This window comes from Scyliorhinus torazame, chromosome 5 (genome assembly GCF_047496885.1).
Source record: "Scyliorhinus torazame isolate Kashiwa2021f chromosome 5, sScyTor2.1, whole genome shotgun sequence".
NCBI lineage: Eukaryota > Metazoa > Chordata > Chondrichthyes > Carcharhiniformes > Scyliorhinidae > Scyliorhinus > Scyliorhinus torazame.
Genome location: NC_092711.1, coordinates 220,314,397 through 220,329,838, shown reverse-complemented (window position 1 = coordinate 220,329,838; position 15,442 = coordinate 220,314,397). Strand labels below are relative to the sequence as shown.

The following is a 15,442-nucleotide window of genomic DNA, read 5'->3' as shown; positions in this document are numbered from 1 at the left end:
CATTCTGTGGGTCGGGAAGGGCTGCTATGACCGAAGGGTCTAAGCTTAAAACTGTGAGCTTCACTTGTTCACGCTCATCCAAGCCGTACATGGTCGCCTGCTGCTTTACTCTAGCAAAGAAGTGATGGGGGTCTGAGGTGGGGAGGAACGGTGTGATATTTTCGCACACGTCCCGTAATTGGGTCACGGTTAAGGGGGTGGTGTAATGGAATTCCGCTTCTCCGTCCGATATGACTGTGCGGTGGGTAGTGACTGGATTCATGGGTGCCTGATCTATCTGCTCTGTGGTGAGTTGGGGTGCTTTTCTCCTTTGGGGCTTTACTTGCGCAGATGTTCCCTGTACATATCTCCGCGCGGTTTCGTTTAGTTCTTGCCAATCAGGGCCGTCTTCTTCATCTAATTGGGATCCAAAGGTGCTTTGAAACCCATTTTGCACTGAAAGCAAAGACTACAGTTCCGCAATCTGCTTCCTGCATTTCACATGATCCACTGAGCTTTGTCTGTGCTCCATGGTGGCAGCATGCAGTGCTCTTAACCCTGCTTTTAGATCGCTGCACTGCCTTTGCAATGCCTCTACCTGTTTCTCTGTCTCTTCTCTTACCAGGACTGCACGTTGTGTGTCCTGATAGGCCTTATCGTACTGCATTTGGAAGCTGCTCAGATGCGCTAGACAAGACTGTTGTGCCAACTTGGCATCATCCACCGCTCCGTCCTTTGCTACCAACTTCCTTCTTAATTCTATATTCTCTCTCTCAATCTCACTAACATCGACCTTGCTCATTCGATGTCTCTCTTCTATCTCTTTGTGGAGCGTCCGAACGACTTCCTCTGTGCCTCGCAATTGTGCCAGACAGGACATGATTGCCATTGGCTTGCAAGCTTTCCCTAAGCTTTTCTTATGGATCTCTGACAGGTTCTCCCACCAAGTATGTCCTATACTCCCAGGTCCTGTTTCCTCATTATCACAGAATTCACTCCAAAGGGGCCATCCTTTCCCTTTGAGATATTTTCTGATCTCTTCTTCCCAAACGGGACACTGTCCTATTCTGCTGTAATTAACCTCGAATTACTGGGGGTTGATAAGGCATTCCATTGCCTTCATTGCCATTTTTCTCTATCTGAATGCTCTTTTAAAATTTGGAACGAGGGGTACAAAGGCGGTGCTGTAAACACGGGTACAGCGTTCGCTATTTTCCGCAATACAAACTCCCGACAGTTTTTCGCAACAAAATCTATCAGTTTTACCGTATAGCTCTGTTAGTTACGCATGCATTAACACGCTTCCGAATTATGAAGATTGATCAGAACTGCTTGAACACTTGTGGTTTTTTTGTTCCCAATTGGATTCTAATTCAAATTTGGGTTCTCCTGGAGTGGTTAGGCCACTTCTAAATCGGGTCCCGTCAGGATGTCGCCAATAAATGTTGCTAACTTTGGTTGGCTCTTAATTCGTTGCTCGTTGTATCTTTTATTAATTTGCTCTGTTTCTATAACCTTTGCTCTAGAGTCACCAGGTATCTTTATGATACCACCACGAGGTTCAAGTTCAAGTACTGATCAATAACTCGACACACCAATTAGTAAGATTCAAATCAAAACACATTTATTATACACAGTCAATCACTACTCATGCATAAAACTCTACTTACTAGACTATATCTATCACTAAAAGGCCTATACTTAGCTTCGGATCTGGCCCACCAGGTCAGGGGAACAAATGGCCTTTTGTTCGATTCTGAGTCTGCAGGATTCAAAAGCTGGTATGGACTGGTAGCTAGGAGCGCCTATCTCGTAGCGTGCGTTGACTGGAGACTTACTTGGTTGATGCGGCAGCTAGGCAGGTCACTGTCAAGGGTTGTTTCGAGCTGCTGAGTGACCCTGCCAAGAAGGACGAATTGAACTTGGGGACTCTACTTTATAGTCCCCAGGGGCTTCGCGCCGTTCGGGGCAGACCCCGTATCTGGTTCCAAGTGATTGGACTACGTTCCGATCACTTGGATCGATTTCCCCAATACTGGAGCCGTTCCCTGATCGCTAGGCGGTCCCTGAGTGTCCGTTGGCCTTCCTTTGCCTTGGCTCCTGCTGGCGCCGAGGAGTCTGGCTTGGCCTTATTCACCTTACATGTTTCAATTGTTCCCGGGGATCGCTCATTAGTATGCAGATGGCTGTGAGTTTCAGTGCTGTCTGGGTTTCTGCAAGTTCTAATACACAGGAGACTTTGCACCTGCTAGTTTTTCCTGGCTTGGCTGAATTTCCCTGCATTCTTTGTGGACCTCCATTTTAAGTCGAGAAGTGGCCAACCCAGGTGGCTACACCCCCTCTCCTGGGCACCCTCCTGGGTCCCCTCTGGCCCCAACTGACCCATCAGCTGTTTGGGCCCTCCAGCACAACTTGCCCCATCCATTCGGCCCTGATCAGTGTGTGGGTGGTGAATGTATTGTTTAAGCATGGCTGCAGCTCTGCGTGTGTCCATCATGGACACAGCGATTCCCGGGTTTGGATGGTGTTCCACGTGGCGCCGGTGCTAGCCCCTCACCGGTAGCAGAATTGGTGTAGGTGTGGCGCCGATTTTTCTGATGTGTAAGTGCACGGATTCTCTGTTGGCATCAGCACTTAGACTCAGAAACGGAGAATCCGGCTCCACCTTTCCCAAACAGTTTGAACCGTGAATTAACCCGCGGTGTTTTTCATTTTCATCCACCAATGCTTATTTGTAACTTCACATTTTTGTACTTTTGTAGATTACGAGGTTGAAAATTGACCGAAATCCTTTTGCCAAAGGTTTCAGAGATCCCGGGAGAAACAGGTAGACAAAAACACCCCAAACCTCAAATTTCGAACAGGCGGAGAGATATCACAGTCACAGTTCGATTCACAGATCCACCGTTAACCAAGAGAACAACCTCTGGTTTTCGTTGTGGCTGTAGAATGTCATGAGTTATATTGTGGCTATTTAGTGGCTGCAGTAATTATTAAATCCTTTTGAGGTGTCGCTATTTTGTTAAAATAGTCAAGATCATTAAGCCGAGAGCGCTGAGGACTATTCATTCCACTGTCTGTGCGGAGTTCTCCCCGTGACTGCGTGGGTTTACCTTTTTACTCCGGTTTCCTCCCACAAGTCCCGAAAGACGTGCTTGTTAGGTGAATTGGACATTCTGAATTCTCCCTCTGTGTACCCCAACAGGCGCCGGAGTGTGGCGACTCGGGGCTTTTCACAGTAACTTCATTGCAGTGTTAATGTAAGCCTACTTGTGACACTAATAAAGGTTATTAGTATTATCTTGCATTTTACTGAGAGCTCTGAGGACTATTCAATCTGCAACCTGTCACCTTGTATTTTAGGGTGAATCTGGACAGAGTGATGGGTAGTTACCCCTGGCGACCTGTGGACTGTCGACCACCCCTAGACTTTCAAAACTTTAACGTTCAAAAGCCAGCAGGTATGTGCATTGACTCTGAATCTGTGTAATCGAAGTAAGGTTAATTAAACATATAACTCAAAATTAATATCCACCTCTTTCAGATCTCCCTTGTTAACTGTGTGGGAGTCTCACCTCCCTTTGTAATAACTATTCATTCAGTGTGAGCCGAGTCCTCAGACAGTTTTTAATAGTGTGTTTCTCTTCATTTTCCTCCCCCCAGTTGGGTACTCTGATTCTCTGGGAAGCTCTTGCACTGGAACTTCTTCTCCTTTCGGCTCAGTGCTCTCTCCGCCCTGCTCTCCGCCCTTGTTCCACGTGGCTGCAGCCTCGCTGAGGATGGGCTGCCGAGACCGGGAGCTGTGCAGCGTGGACGACCCGCTGTGTTACAGGATGGGTCCAGCTCGAGGCCCGGCACCTCAGCGCCTCACCTTGCCACTCTGCCCCCGCCTGAGAGGGGCCGGCTCGCCGCCCGCCGACATGCTGCTGGCTCACCGGACTCCGCCTCTCCTGTTCCGCCTCCCCTCTCTGTCCTCGCTCGACGCTCTGGCCACCAAGGACTTGCAGCTGCCGGCTAGGGGGGCGCTGTCGCACCTTCGCATGGTTCACCCGGGCTGTAGCTTGGCTCAGGACAGGCCACTGCACCAAGCCATGTACAGCCCGACTGCCCGGCGCCCTTACACCGTCCATGGCTGGAACCTGACGGGCAGTCCGCTCAAACTGATGGCTCACAACACTTCACCCTCTCCCAGCACGGCCACCCTGGCAGCCGGGAAGACTTTCAGAGATGGGAAAGCAAGGCCATGGCCACAAACTGTCAACCACTGTCTCTGATACCACGATGTGGAGATGCCGGCGTTGGACTGGGGTGAGCACAGTAAGAAGTCTTACAACACCAGGTTAAAGTCCAACAGATTTGTTTTGAATCACGAGCTTTCCTTCATCAGGTGGGACGGTGATACCACGGCACAAGGGCGGGGATCTGAATCTGAGGGTTACAATCTCGAGACCAGACTCCAGGCACTGACATTGCAGGAAAACTGGTGGAGGCACTGGGGAACAGGGACCCAGATTTGTGGCTTCCAGGCTGGCTGTGAGCTGGCATACCGGAACTGATTCGGGAATCACAGTGGAAATTCATTGTAAATAACCATGTCCAGGTTTCAATTCGCCAAATGGGATTTCTTTTGAAAATTCAGCAAATAGCAGGCGGCTGGAAACTACAGTGTTGGCTTGGAAAAAACATCGTCTAGAGGACGAGCAGAGTCTGATTTTCATTACAACCGGCATTTGGTTCCACTCTCAAAGGTTCACAGGAATCCTAAACCAAATGGAGCTCCCTCCCTAACAGCACTGTGGATGTACCTACACCCCATGAAACTCCCTCCCTAACAGCACTATGGGTGTACCTACACCCCATGAAACTCCCTCCCTAACAGCACTGTGGATGTACCTACACCACATGGGACTCCCTCCCTAACAGCACTGTGGGTGTACCTACACCACATGGAACTCCCTCCCTAACAGCACTATTGGTGTACCTACACCCCATGGGACTCCCTCCCTAACAGCACTGTGGGTGTATCTACACAACGTGGAACTCCCTCCCTAACAGCACTATTGGTGTACCTACACCCCATGGGACTCCCTCGCTAACAGCACTGTGGGTGTATCTACACAACGTGGAACTTCCCTAACAACTGTGGGTGTATCTACACCACATGGAACTCCCTCTAGAACAGCACTGTACCTTTACACATAGAATTCCTACAGTATAGAAGGAGGCCATTCGGCCCATAGTCTGCACCGACCCTCTTAAAGAGCACCTCACCTAGGCCCACACCCCAACCCCATAACTCTACCAAACCTGCATATCATTGGACACTAAGGGGAAATTTTAGCAGGGCCTGTCCACCTAACCTGCATATCTTTGAACTGTGGGAGGAAACCGGAGCACCCAGAGGAAATCCACGCAGACGCACAGAGAATGTGCAAACTCCACACAGACAGCCACCCAAGGTCGGAATTGAACCAGGTTCCTGGTGCTGTGAGGCAGCAGTGCTAATCATTGTGCCAACATGCCACCCCATGGAACATTCTCCTAACAGCACTGTGGATGTACCTTCACCTCATGGAACTCCCTCTCTAACAGCACTGTGAGTGTACCTACACCACATGGACTGCAACGGTTCAAGGAGACAGCTCACCACCACCTCAAGGGCAATTAGGGATGGGCAATAAATGCTGACCTAGCCAGCGATTTCACACATCAGGTGAATGAATTTAGAAACAAACCTTACCCTTGATTTTATAAGCCAATCTGTTTCCAAAATTGTCCTTCGGGCCTACCTCAGCAAAGTCCAAATAGTTAATATAAATTTGCAGTAGGATCAGATGTCGGTTCCCCTCTTTACAAAACTAGTTAGTCAGCAACACTCCTTTAATCCAGCTCACACCTTGCTGTGAGGGATCACTATCCAACCACAAGAGTTTATAAAGCATGGTGTATCATTATCTCGATCTTGATGTATTTTATGATCATTCTATATCTGAGCTTTTAACATTTTGTGGCCATATTTTTTGACTGTGTACAAATCTCCGCATCCTTCAGACATACACTTTAACACTCAGAGAGTGTCGAGAGGCAGCAGCAGTATCGAATCTACTGTTTCAATCTCACCTCTTGTTTGTTTCTGGTAATCAATGCTTTTTAGAAATGCAGCAACTGTTAAACCTTATCCTGGTGCGTGACAGTCTACATGGCAATATATTGAAGAGTAATAAATTAATTTATGTTTGCATGTACAACCGGCTTCAAAGAAATGCCTGGTTTTCTGGGGGCAGAGTCCCCATCTGGCTGCATAAGAGATGACTCACTCCCAATGCAACTTCCCATTCTTCAGAGATCACACATTTAAAGTGCTAGGAGCGTACTTTACATTAAAAGTAATTTCATATCACTGATAAAGACCCTGCCAATTTGCAAATCCCCTTCACCAACTGCAAGTTACTTTTAACTGAATTATTCACAATGCCATTTTGTGACTTTAAAGTGTCGAGGGAAATTGCAGGTTAACAGTAGCCTTAGATCATTGGATATCAGAGGGTGTAACACTGGCCATTGTAAAGTCTGTATTATCTTCCTTACTATGGCAGACAGCTAGCCAATCCCACAAAACTGTGGTATCAAAATATATATACTTTCTCCACCTCTTCTTGAATCCTCCTAATCTCCTTGGAAATTATTAGGGGCAACCCTCGGAGGACATCCAAGTGTCAACTTGTTATGGGTTACTTGCAATGGAAACCTGAATCATTGACAGAGTAATTTCCCCGAGTGCAAAGTGTTTGCTTTTAATTATTGAAATAGGGAATGTGCTTGTTTTCTTTTACTAAGCTATTCTTGCATCCAATTAAAGTGTACATTAAAACAATAAAGATATTGGTTCTGAATGCCAGTGATTGCAATGCTCTCCGTGTTTCTGGTCCAGTTCTCCTGCTGCTGAGTAAACAGTGGGTACACACACTGAGGTAGGCGCCTGCTGGAAGGCAATTTGCTCTGAGACGGCTACATGGTTCGGCTACAATTTAAACTCAGGTGGATCCGAAAGTGGTTACTGGGTTTCTTGGAAGTGAGTGACAAAAAAACCATCAAGATCATGGGCGCGATTCTCCGCTCCCGCGACTAAGTGCCCATGCCGTCGTGAATGACGTTGAGGTTCACGACGGCGCAAAACGGCCCCGATCTCGACCGATTCAGGGCCCGAAAATGGGCTAGGATCAGAGCCGCGAGAAACTCGGGGGGCGTGTCGCGAAAGCAGCATCGTCAGCGCGCACCGGGCATTGGCGCCGCATAAAAGTGGCGCCGCGTCATCCGCCACGTAACTGGCGTCACCCGCAACCCACGCATGCGTGGTTGCCGTCCTCCCCGAGGCCGCCCCGCAAGAAAATGTCAGATGGATCTTGCGGAGGAAAGGAGGTCCTCCTTCAGCGAGGCAGCCCGCCGATCGGTAGGCACCGATCGCGGGCCAGAACACTTTTGAGTCCTACCCCAATGAAAAAACCCCCCTCACCCCTCCGCAGGCCGCCCCACCCAGCGTTCCCACACTGTTCCCGCCGGCAGCGAACAGGTGTGGATGGCGCCGGCGGGAAGCCGTCGTTTTGGGCAGGCCGCTCGGCCCATCCGGGCCGGAGAATAGCGGGTGTAGCGGAGAATCGCCATTTTAGGCGTCCCGGGCGATTCTCTGGCCTGCCCCGCGCAGAACTCGATGGGGCCGTTTTCGCCGCTTGGGTGAATCGCGGGAGGGCGTCAGACCGGCGTCGCGGGGAAAAATGGCGCGCCAGGCGATTCTCCCAACCGGCGCGGGAGCGGAGAATCGCTCCCCATGTTTCTAGGAGCATTGCAGCAGACATTGCATTTTAAAGTTATTCGTTGTGTGCCAAGTCCTTTGGGACCCTGGAGATGTGATATGGCACAATATAAGCTCCTTGTGACTTTTCTTCTGATCTTTAGCCCTGGTTTAAAGGGATACATTCGTAAGATATGAGCCCTTACGATGATGAATCCTAAAATCAGCTCACCATTCAGTATGTTACAACACTATTCACTTCAATAGCTGCAAGGCAACTTAGGGTTCCTGAGGCAGCTGACAACTTAATTTAAATGGTGCATTTTGCAGGAGGAGGTGGGGATACACTGATAGGGTTCGACAAAGAGCAGTGAGAGGAACAAATACCCTGCCATAGATCAGCTGACAGGGGAGGCAAAACATCCCAATGAATAGGTAGGACAATGGCTCAGAAGGCAGAGGCCAGCAAGATACATGACACATCCAAGGTACTGTCATGATGCTGAGGTGACTAGCGAGCTGTGGAGAGGCAGGGGCTTCACACAGTACAAGCCCCAAATGTAAAATCATTGTCACAACATCAAGAGCAGTAACAAGCAGGACGAGGGGGAGTCCTGCTGTGATTCGAGATGAGGCCAGCATTGTTTTAAAAAGGAGCTTAACATATCTTGTCACATTTTGTTTTCTGTGCACACTATTGTGGAATGCTTCTCAATGGAAAGAAGTCGGAACCGGTAGATAATGAGGATCAGTCATAGAATCATAGAATTTACAGTGCAGAAGGAGGCCATTCGGCCCATCAAGTCTGCTCCGGCCCTTGGAAAGAGCACCCTACTTAAGCCCCACGCTTCCACCCTATCCCCTTTATCCCCGTAATCCAGTAACCCCACCTAACCTTTTTGGACACTAAGGGTAATTTAGAATGGCCAATCCACCTAACCTGCACATCTTTGGACTATGGGAGGAAACTGGAGCACCCACGCACACATGGGGAGGATGTGCAGACTCCGCACAGACAGTGACCCAAGCCGGGAATCGAACCTGGGACCCTGGAGCTGTGAAGCAACTGTGCTAACCACTGTGCCACCGTGCTGCCCACTATCGATTCCCCTGAATCATCACTGTTGGTCTTCAAATATAACATAAACTTGGTTATAATTTTGTTCGCTGTGGATACCATTGAACTGAAGACCGGGACCAACAGAAATGTGACCAGTAAAAGCAAGGATTCAGCTGGACTGTCCACCTGTCTTCATATTTTAAGGCAGTGTTTCGCATTGGGTGAGGCGGTGGGCTGGTAGTATCCTGAAACCCAGGGTAATGTTGTGGGGACCTGGGTTCGAGTCCCACCACAGCCGACTACACAATTTGAATTAAATCTGGAATTAAAAGTCTAAGGATCATCATACACCCATTTTTGATTGTTATTTTAACGTAAAACATCTGGTTCACTAATGTCCTTGAGGGAAGGAAATCTGCCCTCCTTAGCCGGTCTAGCCTACATGTGACTCCAGACCCACAACAATCCATAGAATCCCTTCAGTGCATAAGGAGGCCATTTGGCCCATCAAGTCTGCACTGACCTACCGAAAGAGCATCCTACCTGGACCTACACGCCGCCCTATCCCCGTAATCCCACACATTGATCATGGCCAATCTACCTAACCTGCACATCTTTGGACACTAAATGCCAATTTAGCATGGCCAATCCACCTAACCTGCACATCTTTGGACACTAAATGCCAATTTAGCATGGCCAATCCACCTAACCTGCACATCTTTGGACACTAAATGCCAATTTAGCATGGTCAATCCACCTAACCTGCACATCTTTGGGCTATGGAAAGAAACTGGCGCACCCGGAGAAAACTCACGCAGACACGGGGAGAATGTGCAAACTCCACCCAGACAGTCACCTAAGGCCGGAATTGAACCCAGGTCACTGGCACTGTGAGGCAGCAATGCTGACCACAGTGATCACTCTCAAATTCTCTCTGACATTAAGGATTGGAGAAACAATGTTGGTCCAGCCAGTAATGCCCACATCTCGTGAACGAATCTTAAAAACGTTGCCCAGTTGAAAATGAAGGGAGACGCATGCCAACCATGGAATAGATTCGAGTTGACTTCAGCCAAAATGCAAAAGGCTGCAGTTAATAGATAAAGCTTCAATTTGAGATTTGGGAGATTTCCATTGTGGGGGGGAAAGAACGCATGAAATCCGTTGTCTGGTGGGGAACATCCTTTGGCTGTATTTTAATAAAAGAGGACTACAATTGAGGAACAAGTGGCCAGGGAAGCTGGTGCTCATTAAAATCAAATTTTACTGATACCCACCAACACACTCCTGGATATTTTTTAATGAATTAGTAAACATAAACAAAATCCTTCTGTACCTGAGGAGAGAGAAAAAAACGGACCCTTTTTCCATTCTTTAAATCTTGGATCTAGAGATGGATTTATTGGATATAAGACCTCAGCACACACCCTTAACCTATTCTGCACATTATACTGGAATACAGTTAGTATGTCCTTACACTTCTGGCCCTAATTCTTGGCAGAAAAGTAAATGAGTTCTTGGAGTTAAACAGAAAAACCCAGAAAAGCTTATTGGGTCTTGATGCAAACTATATATAGATAGGTGGCAGCGGGAGAACACATGGTGACCACACTGATTGTTCCCCAAGCTCATTGAATCAAAAGCCGGGTTTATTACAATAATAGGTCTTTTTTTTTATTTTAAATATATTTTTATTCTCCTTTTTCACATTTTCTCCCACATTTACACCCATCAACAATAAACAATAATCAGTAAGATATGTCAATCCCCATGATAACAACAATCCCATCTGCCCACCAACCCCCAAACATCAGCCCGCATGTTTACATAAACAAATGACAAAAAGGAATCAGGGATTACCCGTACACAGCCCACCAACCCCCCCAACTAATGTTCGATGTTATCCAGTTCTTGAAAGTGCATAATAAATAGTGCCCATGACTTGTAGAACCCCTCCGAGCTTCCCCTCAGTTCGAACTTAACCATCTCAAGGGTCAAGTATTCCAACAGGTCCCCCCGCCACGCCAGGGCACTGGGTGGAGAGGCTGCTCTCCATCCCAGCAGGATCCGCCTTCGGGCGATCAACGAGGCGAAGGCTATGATATCTGCCTCCGCTCCCGTTTCCAACCCTGGCTGGTCCGACTCCCCGAATATGGCCTCCTGGGGACCCGGGTCCAGTTTCACACGCACCACCTTGGAAATTACCCTAAACACCTCCTTCCAGTACTCCCCTAGCTTTGGACAGGACCAAAACATATGAAAGTGATTCGTGCCCCCCCCCCCGCAACGCTCACACACATCCTCTACTCCTTCAAAAAATCGGCTCATCCTCGCCCTCATGAGGTGCACTCTATATACCACCTTCAGCTGTATCAGCCCCAACCTCGCACATGAGGTGGAGGCATTCACTCTCCGGGCACCTCACACCAGACCCCCTCCTCTATAACCTCTCCCAGCTCTTCCTCACACTTTGCTTTGATCCCTTCCAGTGGTGCCTTATCCTCTTCCAGAATAGCACCGTACACCGCTGACACTGCCCTCTTCTCCAGTCACCTTGTCGTCAACACCTCCTCCAGCAATGTGGAGGCCGGTTCCTCTGGGAAGCTCTGTATCTCCTTCCTGGCAAAATCCCGAACCTGCATGTACCTAAACACTTCTCCCTGCTCTAGCCCATACTTCGCTTCCAGCTCCCTCAATCCTGCAAACCGACCCCGAAGAAACAAATCTTTTAGCGTCTTAATCCCCTTCTCTTCCCATTTCCGAAAACTTCCATCCCACCTCCCTGGCTCAAATCTGTGGTTCCTCCGAATCGGCATTTCCCTTGACCCTAACCCCAACCCGAAGTGTTGGTGAAACTGCCTCCAGATTTTCAATGAAGCTATTATTACCGGACATCCTGAATATTTCCATGGAGCTATCGGGAGCGGCGCTGTTGCAAGTGCCTTCAGCCCCGACCCCCTGCACAAACTCTCCTCCATTCTGACCCACCGAGAATCAACCCCTCTGACCCAGCTCTGCACTTTCAGGTCATATTTTATTAATGCATTCCTTTTAAATTGAACGACATGTCATAATTAGAGTGATCAGAAGGAACTTGATTTATGTGCCGACCATCACATCTCCAATTTCCCAAAAGGCTTCATGCTACTTTGAAATCATTCCACCCCACTCCGCCTCCCCCCACCCGTGCGTTTACTAATTCACCAGTTCCAAACCATCCATAAATTTATCTGTGAAAATAATTGTTTACTACCATTTCTAACAGCTCTCCGCCAGTTGTCTGTTAACCGCTATAAAGGACGGAGCACAACAAACCCTCACAAGTTCCATGTAAATCTAGATCGATATTGATGAAGATTCTGCCGCTGGGATCCATGAAGGTGGTGTCCATGAATTATGTCAATTATTTTTAGGCCGACATCTTTGAACAAATAAAGTGATTGCTTGTCATATTGAGCCTTAGCAGCATTGAAAAATAAAGCTTTATTGACATCTTGCAATTTTATTTGACATTTTTGAGGCTCCAATTTTGTCTAATTTTTAAATCTTAAAGGCAGAAACATACCAGTATTTTCAAATGCCACCTTTTAAACTGACCGCAGTAATTCTTAAATAGTTAGTTAAGGGGCGGCACAGTGGCACAGCAGTGAGCACTGCGGCATCACAGCGCCAGGGAGCCAGATTCCTGAAGACTACTTTCCCAAACGAGGACAAATAATCTGGGGATAGTAACTATCTGCTGGATTTAGCTCATAGAGTTATATAATATTGGACGTTGTTTGGGAAAAGGGGCATACCTCAGAGTTCAAGAAATATAGGTAGTTGGGAACAAGGGGTAACTTCATGTGTTTGTACAGCCATCAGTGTAGTTAAGTGTCCTCTTGTAGTGTATTGTCATCTTGGAATGTGTTTTCTTTTAAGTTAATAAATTTTCTTTATTGAAATTGAAATTGAAAATCGTTTATTGTCACAGGTAGGCTTCAAATGAAGTTACTGTGAAAAGCCCCTAGTCGCCACATTCCGGCGCCTGTTCGGGGAGGCTGGTATGGGCTGGTATTAATTGTTCACACAACGATTGGACCATTCATCTCTGGTTCACATATTTTTCTCACAGTATACCAAATTGCATACATACACCAAGTTACTCTTCTGGGTTTTGAGATACCCTCGTATTTAACATCAGTGAGGTTTTAACTAATGTAGAACAGGCTTGAAGAGCAGAATAGCCTACTCCTGTTCCTGTGTCTATTGTCTCTTCACCTTGTAGAAAACCAGGTTAATAGGCCTCAATTGCATTTAGTAAATTTTAGGAAGGTGTAAAAGTACAACTGTGGTGTCATTGTGAAGGTTATTATTCGATTTATTTCTGGAATAAGGACCAATTTTGAATTTCTGCACATTTTGAAGAAGTAATGGTAAACTACAGTATGCTGTTGTTCACTGCTCCCATTAGGGTAGTTATTGATGGAATAATAAGTTATGCTGAAACAAAAAATGTTAGGGATGTGTACTGTACATAGTATACTTCAAGCCCAGCTCATGTCTACAATGCAGTTGGCCAATTTGGGAATTGCCAGAACCTGTCTATTCTGTCTTCAAGCTGTGACAATATGTTTGTAGATGTCTCTGTTTCGATTTACTCTCTATAAACATTAGCTGCAAGTTAACATGATGGGTGGCCTAGGGGGCTAATTCTTGTTTTAAGTCTTCAATTATTGCATTGCGTCATCTCTGAGTTTACTAACATCACACACACAAGAACTGACCTGAGGTGCATGTGTATACAAATGGAAAATATGCAACATTACATTGAAATGGCATCTAAATTGAGGAAGTTAATTTTGTCTGTCAGGCTCTGAAAATCCACAACAAATGGAATTCGGTGCTCTAAGATGTTGCAGCTCAGCCAGTCTCCCAGGGTCAATGGTTTGTTGGGTGTCTCGTTTCAATTTTTGCTTGTTTGTTTCCCATATGGAAGTGATGATAAAGAATCTGTCAGGGGAAGACTCCTCAGGTTTTTGAAATGCAGTCAAGGTCAGGATATGGTGACATTAAAGAATCTTTGACGCTGATTTTCACTTCACAATACTTTCACCGCATTAATATATCCCCAACATGCGCACAGACACAACCATATCACTTAAAAGTCGCCATTATCTTTAGAGTTGCCAACTACGATTAAATGTATAAAAGCAAATTACTGCAGATGTTGGAACCTTAAACAAAAACAGAAATTGCTGGAGAATCTCAGCAGGCCTGACAGCATCTGAGATAAGGATTCGCGTCTGAATGACTCTTTGTCATTGACAAAGAGTCATCCAGACTCGAAACGTGAGTGCCGTTCTCGCTCCACAGATGCTGTCAGACCTGCTCAGATTGCCCAGCATTTTCTGTGATTAAATGTATTCCTGGAGGTTTAATCACCTGACTTTCTCCCACCCTCTAACCATTATTTGGCCAACATACCATTCCTTGTGACTCACTACCTTCCTATGCCAATTGGAAAGCAAAGGACTCACTACTCAATCAGATGATGCTTGACAATCAGCCAAGCAGTCTTTTTTTTTTTACATTCCCCCATTTTCAATACTTTCATGAGAAATTGCCAAAGAAAAGGAAAACAAAACAATCCTTTTTAATGTCCTGATGATTTTTCTCCATTTAGCACACAGCAGTGGCCTGGAGGTTGATCTTCAATTCCTGTCAGACTCCAGTCCAATCCTGGAAAGTTGGCAACCTTAGTTATCTTGCCGGTCTGATACTGTTGCCCATGGAGAAGTAAACTATTGACTTTGCAGTAGAATTGTCATGTCTAAGCCAGAAAGTGCAGTGTAGAAACCCTGAGCTAGAGAATCCTGGTGAGTGAGGAATAGATTTTTCCTAACAGCAGAAAAATGCTTGTTTCTGGTGGGTAGCTCTCACTCCTCATTTAGGGTTTGGGAATCCTCGAAATCCTTCAATCCTATTTACTGGTATGAAGATGGTTAAGTCAGTGGAAGGAGAATTCAACAGCTTGTGAACCCGTCCCCTCTGAGGAAAAATAAATCAAATAACAGCAACCTGTAGGGTGCAATGTACAGCCTGCAGATGTGAGTAAAACCGTGTGAAACAGCTGGCTGGCTGACAAGCTAATATTTGTTAGGAAGAAGCCAACAAGAATATGGGCTTTCCAAAGTTCCCAAGGAAGCCCGTAAGGGACTGTCGTTATATTGAAATAATAATAGAATATTCTGGAACCATTCAGTGGGCCCAACCCTGGAGAAAGAAACAGAGGGCGTGATCTACCAAATTTGTTTCAAGTGTGACAGTGAGCGGGAAATGCCACGGGTTTCCCGACGGCCGACCCAGTGAGGCCGTCACCGGTTTATAACGTTGATCGGCCCACTTAATGAGGCTCCATGCCGCAAATGACTGTCCCACCAGCTGATTAGCCGGGACCGCATTTGGCAGATCCCCGCTAACGAAGGAGGGCAGCGCTGAAACTGATCCCACAGAGCAAACCCCAGACAGCATGCAGCCATGCCACCGTGTAGACCAACGGCACGATTCGGGGATGCCGACCTGGCTAGGCTCAAGGATACGGAGCAGTCAAGACGGAATCCCTGTTTCCCTGA

At 46.9% G+C, this 15,442-nt stretch overlaps 1 protein-coding gene across 1 annotated transcript in view; it reads left to right on the top strand.

Moving 5' to 3' along the window:
- Positions 1 to 6,837, top strand: part of LOC140420953 (T-box transcription factor TBX22-like) — a 33,433-nt gene extending 26,596 nt beyond the window's left edge. The window contains exons 6-8 of the mRNA XM_072505146.1: positions 2,742 to 2,806; positions 3,343 to 3,440; positions 3,643 to 6,837. Coding sequence (XP_072361247.1) covers positions 2,742 to 2,806; positions 3,343 to 3,440; positions 3,643 to 4,253 — 774 coding nt within the window. The 3' untranslated portion in view covers positions 4,254 to 6,837. The remainder of the gene's footprint in view (positions 1 to 2,741; positions 2,807 to 3,342; positions 3,441 to 3,642) is intronic.
- Positions 6,838 to 15,442: the final 8,605 nt, after the last annotated feature.